Source organism: Hylobates moloch, unplaced genomic scaffold (genome assembly GCF_009828535.3).
Source record: "Hylobates moloch isolate HMO894 unplaced genomic scaffold, HMol_V3 SCAFFOLD_8, whole genome shotgun sequence".
Classification (NCBI taxonomy): domain Eukaryota; kingdom Metazoa; phylum Chordata; class Mammalia; order Primates; family Hylobatidae; genus Hylobates; species Hylobates moloch.
In genome coordinates, this window is record NW_026652283.1 from 109,359,369 (window position 1) to 109,366,373 (window position 7,005).

The window sequence follows — 7,005 nt, forward strand, 5'->3', positions numbered from 1 at the left end:
TTTGAGACGGAGTCTCACTCTGTCGCCCAGGCTGGAGTGCAGCGGCGCAATCTGGGCTCACTGCAAGCTCCGCCTCCTGGGTTCACGCCATTCTCCTGCCTCAGCCTCTCCAAGTAGCTGGGACTACAGGCGCCCGCCACCACGCCTGGCTAATTTTTTTTTTTTGTTTTTTGTATTTTTAGTAGAGACGGGGTTTCACCGTGGTCTCGATCTCCTGACATCGTGATCCGCCCGCCTCGGCCTCCCAAAGTGCTGGGATTACAAGCGTGAGCCACCGCGCCCCGCCAAGGGCCTGAGAATTTTTATAGCAGCAATTGGCAGGAACTGAGTGTGGGGAGAGGTGGGGTTGCGGGGAGGAATGCGTTCTTCAGTGAGGTGAATCTTTTCTAGTTTGCCACGGTATCCACCCTTCTCTAATACCAGCAGGCCACTTGCCTTTGCAACCCTTACTTGGGCTCCCCCAGAACCTTTAGAATTTTTCTAAAGATGGAAACACCACAGCGCTCTCTAGTGGTATATATATAGTAACCAGATCTGAAAAAGATTGCGGGAATTTATTCCTAAATTTCAGAATTGGCTCAGCAAAGCAATCTGCAAAAGAGAACAGAGCCTTACAACTTCAGTTCTATCTCAGGGTTTTCCTTTGTAAACCGACTTGTCAGGAGTTAGTTGTAGAAACAGTTCTTGAGCTCACAGTGAGTTCTTATCATCTCTCTCGATGTTGTAATGCATGCTTCCCCCAGTCAAGTAGAGGTGGAATTTTCAACTACAAGCATGTCTTGTCTTATTTCTCCCTAGGGCATAGTGCTAGGAAAAACTGTGTAGTTCAAGTTAAATATTAAAATACGCTCTTTTTTTTTTTTTTGAGACAAAGTCTCACTCTTGTCCTCCAGGCTGGAGTGCAATGGCGCGATCTCGGCTCACTGCAGCCTCTGCCTCCCTGATTCAAGTGATTCTCCTGCCTCAGCCTCCTGAGTAGCTGGGATTACAGGTGCCTGCCACCATGCCTGACTAATTTTTATATTTTTAGTAGAGACGGGGTTTCATCATGTTGGCCAGGCTGGTCTCGAACTCCTGACCTCAGGTGATCTGCCCGCCTCAACCTCCCAAAGTGCTGGGATTACAGGCATGAGCCACCGCGCCTGGCCGCTCTATTTTTTTTTTTTTTTTTTTAAGAAAAGAAATGAATGGATTCTATGTTTACATTTGGTCTCTGATATTTCAAAGCTTTATTCTAGAACAAAGTGAGTGCAGTGGCAGAAGAAAACATTAGGCCACGTTCGGATTTCCTGGTGTATGACATTGGCCTGAACTTACTCTTCCACAGTTGAGTGTTGGGTCAGTGGAGGGGTCATGCCAGCTGTTTCCATCAGGAAGAAGAGACTAGATGGGAAAACTTATCCTGTTGCAGAGCAGCAAGCACTAAGCAGTAATGTATTCCTGCATTTTTTCTTTCCTTTATTTTCCTTAAAGGTGGAAAACCAGATTGTGTAAACCCTACTGAGGCTAATGTTGAAGAACCTGAACCAACTCTCCTCATAAAGCCAGAAGATATTGTCTTAAAAGAACCAGGGAACACAGAAAAGACTCTCCGGACACTTCTGAGACCAAGTGATAAAGTTTCCAACTACTATAAGACAACTTCTTCTGAGATCAATGCAATTGTAGGAGCCGTTCCTTCTACTTGTATGTCACTTATTTATCAAGTTTTAAAAGCATCAACAAACGTGGAAGCAAACTGTCCTCTGTCTGTCCTTGCGTTGTCCCCTGCCTTTCTCCGTTAGACTAAGTTTCTCAAAGCCTTGTACCTTGCATTTAATTCGTATTCTAACTACCTGGGGAGGAGAGGCCCACGTATAAATGTTGATTGAACTGAATTGCCAATGATGACCAAAGTAAAATGATTTTTTATATATTAGTGAAATGGAAACCATTATAGATCAGAACATCGAATGTTATACATTGTAGTAATTCAGACTCTACCAAGTATTAATATTAGACGATTTTTAAACCATATGATTCTTAGCTCCATACATATCTGCCTTCAAATATTTAAAGAGCTTTTACATAACATTTCTCTGCATATTCATTCCCCATATGTTAGTTTGCTGGGGCTCCTGTATCAAAGTACCACAAACTGGTGTCTTAACAGAATTTTATTGTCTCACAGTTCTGGAGGCTTGAAGTGCAAGGTGTCAGCAGGACTGGTTCCTCTGGTGGATTGTAAAGGAGAATCCGTCCATGCCTCTCCCCTAGTTTCTGATGATTTGTTAGCAGTCTTTGGCAGCACTTGGCTTCTTCAGCATCACCCTGATCTCTGCCTTCATCTTCACATGGTGTTCTCCCCATTTTCATGTCTGTGTGCAAATTTCTCCATTTTACAAAAACTCTAGCCATATTAGGTTAGGGGCCCACCATACTACAGTATGACCTCATCTTAATTAATTACACCTGAAATGACCTTATTTCCAAATAGGGTCACACTCTGAGTTAGTTGAGGTTAGGACTTCACCATATAAATTTTGGGAGGAGACAATTCAACCCATAACATCCATATATCAATATGAAGCATGATGAATATTGGTAATTTAGAAAAACTATTTTATGTTGATCAAGATCGCATCCTTGGAATAAGGACATGATTGAGGATTTACATATTTTTCTCAACTGGATTTTTGTAGACATGCTATACATTCTCGAGTAAAGAAATCTTGTTATTCTCTTTAGACTGTGTTGTCCAGTAGAAATAAAATTGAAGTCATCTATGTATTTACAAACTTTTTAGCATTAAAGAAAACCAGGCTGGGCATGATGGCTTATGCCCGTAATCCCAGCATCTTGGGAGGCCAGGGTGGGAGGATCAATTGAGGTGAGGAGTTCAAGACCAGCCTGGGCAACATAGTGAAACCCTGTCTCTACAAAAAATACAAAAATTAGCTGGGCATGGTGGCAAACTCCTATAGTCTCAGCAACCTGGGAGGATGAGGTGGAAGGATCACTTGAGTCCAGGAGTGCAAGGCTGCAGTGAGGTGTGATCATGCCACTGCATTCTAGCCTAGGTGATAGAGTGAGACCCTGTCTCAAAAAAGAAAAAGAAAAAGAAAAAGAAAAAAAAAGTCATGTTAAAAAAAGAAACAGGTGAAATTAATTTTAATACTATATGTATTCAAAATATTATCATTTCAATAACTAATCAATATAACAGTTATTAAATATTTTGCTTTTTTGTACTAAAATGTTTGAATTTTACATTTGGATTACACCAAAATTCTTCCTAGCCACATTCTAAGTGCTCAATATGCACATGTGACTGGTGGCTACTGTGTTACACAGCTTTGTTTTAGAATGTCTGTTTTCTTTCCTCATCAATGACCTAGGTTACCCCATTTGTGGTGTTCCAACCATTCGATCTGACATTCGTGCTCCCCGAATTCGTCGCATCAGTGACAGAACTAATTATGGTGAAGAAGGTAGTGCGTATTCACTACTGTATCCTACCATCTTCGCCCAGAAAGGAGTGTTTGAAAGAGACTTCTTCAAGACTAGATCAAAAGAAGAGGTATAGCATATAAACATACAAAAATGGAAATGTTTTATCTACCAACAACTACTATTTTAGACTTTTAAAAACTTGGGTTTTTATATTTACAAAAGTCTACAGGATCCCCAAGTATAGGATTCTTGATGAATAATGCTCAACTTGGTTGTGACATCTGGTACAATTCTTGAGGTAGAATTTATGCTGTGACAGGAAGAGCAAATTCATATTTTACATTCAATATGGTCCATGTAAAGAAGAAAAATATTTTTCTAAAACATTTAATACTGTTCTAGTTGAGAAAAGGAACAGGATCGACCGCTTCCTTATGTAAGCATCCTGATGGCCTTGGGCCTCTAGAACTAAGAGTGGGCATGAGGATGGTCACTCTGCCACCCTTCTTGTCCACTGCTATCATATGTCTCAGATTATCTGCGACAAGCATTGATTTAAAGTATTCTGTCTTGTTGCCACACCACAGGTAAGATAATACGTCTGTCGTATTTATTTATTTATTTATTTATTTTTGACTCAGAAAACATGATGCCCACATCTGAGATGATCCTCTTCCTAGATGAGTTATAAAGCTAGGGTTATAAAACCAGCTAGGTCTGAATAGCCACTGGGGTGCTGAGGGCCAGAGATTGATAGCAGTGCTCAGTTAGACCAGCCTGTCTACATCTGTGCTTATGGAAAGCAGGTGTAATTCAGGGAGTACTTGCTTCTTCAGAACCTTCATAGCTGGAGCTAGAAATGATATAGGAAAAGACATACGATGCCTTTTCGGACTTCAGATGAAGGGTTAATGGCTTGGAAACATATTAAATACTAACTGAATTAATGGCAGATGCATCCCAGCAATTCTTTCATACGGAGGCAGGACAGAGAGGAAGGAGAGACAGAGGCTGATGCTTGCTTACTGTCCCCAAAGGAGGAACCTGGTATCCTTCCCACGGATCAAAGAAGAAAACCTCCAGATTGTGTTTTCACTTTTCTCAATCACTCTAAAAGGCCTATGAAATAGAACTTTAGGGTTTCCAAAAGAAACAGAAATCTCCTGCTTGTTTCATAACGCCTAAAGATTGTTTTAACTAGGAAGTCATACTTTTCCCACAATTCTAGACAAAAAGTAAGAAGTCAAAGACCTGTTTGGAATAATAATGTTGACTTGAGGATGGATAGATTTCAGTAGACGTGTTAGGTAGTCAGCATACTACTGATAGAATGCCAAACCATTGGAGCAAAGCCTCCCAAGGAGCGGGGAAGGAAGCAGGGGAGAAGGTCTGGGATGCTCAAGACTGACTCAAACCATTCCTGAGCTCACTCTGCAAGGGCCTTTTTAAACTACCAGTGGGTGGGGAAAATAGCAGCTATGCATAGGGGTGTTGTGTTTTTGCTTTACAGCGGCAGTTGCTAGCAGCTCTTCTCTTCTGAATTTCAGAATTTGATTTGTATTTGAATAGTACTTAATTTGTCTTTAATTACACTAATTTCCCACAAGGGTACATCATTTCTAGGGGATTTTTTAATTGTTGAGATTCTGTTTAATAGATGTATTCTGCAACTATTTTATTTCTTTGGCTATTCGCTTCTAACCTTTTCATTTCCCTTTTTTTTTTTTTTCTGAGTGCTTCATAGTAAATGGTTCTTTTAAATTTAGTTTCATTTTAAAATTTTGTTTTCACATATTTTATTCCCACTACTCATTCTATTGTTTCTTCCCACTACTAGTTCTTACTTTCCTTTCTTATATTTTTCTTAAGACATAAGAAGCATGTTTTTCCCCACCTTCATCTGTTTTGATAATTATCACTGTAGACAGATTATTTGTAACCAAACATTGCTGGTTTTCAGTGTGCTCGGCTTTTAGTGTGCTCTCTTAATCATGGGTACACTATCTGCCATTTGCACACGTAGTTAAAGTTCCAACAGGCCAGTTAGATATGTTTTATAAGTGTTCGTATTTTAAAGAATACAAAACTTGGCCATGCCTAGAGGCTCATGCCTGTAATCCCAGCACTTTGGGAGGCCGAGGCGGGTGGATAATTTGAGGTCAGGAGCTCAAGACCAGCTTGGCCAGCGTGGTGAAACTTCATCTCTACTACAAATACAAAAAAATTGGCCAGGTGTGGTGGCACACACCTGTAATCCCAGCTACTCAGGAGGCTGAGGCAGGAGAATCACTTGTACCCAGGAGGCAGAGGCTACAGTGAGCCAAGATCACACCACTGCACTCCAGCCTGGGCAACTGAGTGAGACTCTGTCTCAAAAATAAATAAATAAATATACAAAACTAATGTTCAAGTGGCTTAGGTGACATACACAAGACCAAAATGACAATAAATGACTGAAATGGAACCCAAACCTAACAACTCTTCTTTCTTTATTTTTTTCACTCTTTTTACTTGAATTTTGCGACCTCTCCTTAACATAATGAGACATTTAAAGTTGAAAGTAACTTTATATATTGGCTAGTGTATTTGAACACCCTCATATTCATAATAACAAAATTATTCCTGAGCTGACAGTATTAGAATTTTGATATTTTCTCATTATATATGTATACAAGCACATGCACACACACAAATACATACGCACACATACTTTTCACACATACTTTTTTGGAAAAATATCCATAGTCTTAGATGTTATAAAGATATTTTTCATTATAAATTTTAAAACATATAAATCATGGTCTATTTTAAATGCCTTTTTCTAGATTGCAGAGATACTGTGTAACATTGGTGTCAAGCTTTCTGATGAAGAATTTGAAAATGCATGGAATCTTGCATCAAAAAAGCATCATAGAGGAGAAGTTTGTGTTGAGAACATCAGAAATGTTCTAGATGAGCTATGGCATGCAGACCGGATCAAGTGTAAAACACCCATGTGATATTTTTGGACTTCATTCATTCAAGCAGAAGAATTATTAACTCTGTGTTTATCTAAAATGTTCAATCCATTCTGGTTTTAGATATGATGTTAGAGTTCAGCAATCACAGTGGTTAAGACTCATATGCCTGTATGTGTTGCTAATAAATTAGATTTTGGATTTTAAAATTTATTGTTTTCCATAAAGCACCTAAGAACTTGACAAGTGATTGAAGAGTTAACATTCAGCCTCAGCAAAGACAGTTCAGAATGATATTAGAAGTTTTGTAGGCCTAAGAATTCCATCCATTTTAGTTGGCCGTCTGAATTCATAGTGTGATTTGTGATGCAAAGTTTAATTTTCTTTGTTGGTTAAGCCAATTTGAACTGTAATTTCTGTCACAGGTGATCAAAATGTAGTAACACACCAAGAGTAAGGAGACTCATGTTTATGTAGTGGACTAAAAGCTAGATCTTATGCATGGAACTACAGGTGAATTTTTTTTTTTTTTTTGAGATGGAGTCTCACTCTGTCACCCAGGCTGGAGTGCAGTGGCACAGTGTTGGCTCACTGCAACCTCTGTCTCCCGAGTTGA

General features: G+C 39.5%; 1 protein-coding gene across 2 annotated transcripts in view; it reads left to right on the plus strand.

The window, feature by feature from the left end:
* Window positions 1–6,711, plus strand: part of EFHB (EF-hand domain family member B) — a 67,802-nt gene extending 61,091 nt beyond the window's left edge. Inside the window, exons 13-15 of one of the 2 annotated variants that reach the window (XM_058443426.1) lie at window positions 1,474–1,686; window positions 3,378–3,559; window positions 6,258–6,711. In XM_058443426.1, coding sequence (XP_058299409.1) covers window positions 1,474–1,686; window positions 3,378–3,559; window positions 6,258–6,431 — 569 coding nt within the window. In that variant the 3' untranslated portion in view covers window positions 6,432–6,711. The remainder of the gene's footprint in view (window positions 1–1,473; window positions 1,687–3,377; window positions 3,560–6,257) is intronic. The other variant, XM_032162321.2, reaches the window with a different exon arrangement.
* Window positions 6,712–7,005: the final 294 nt, after the last annotated feature.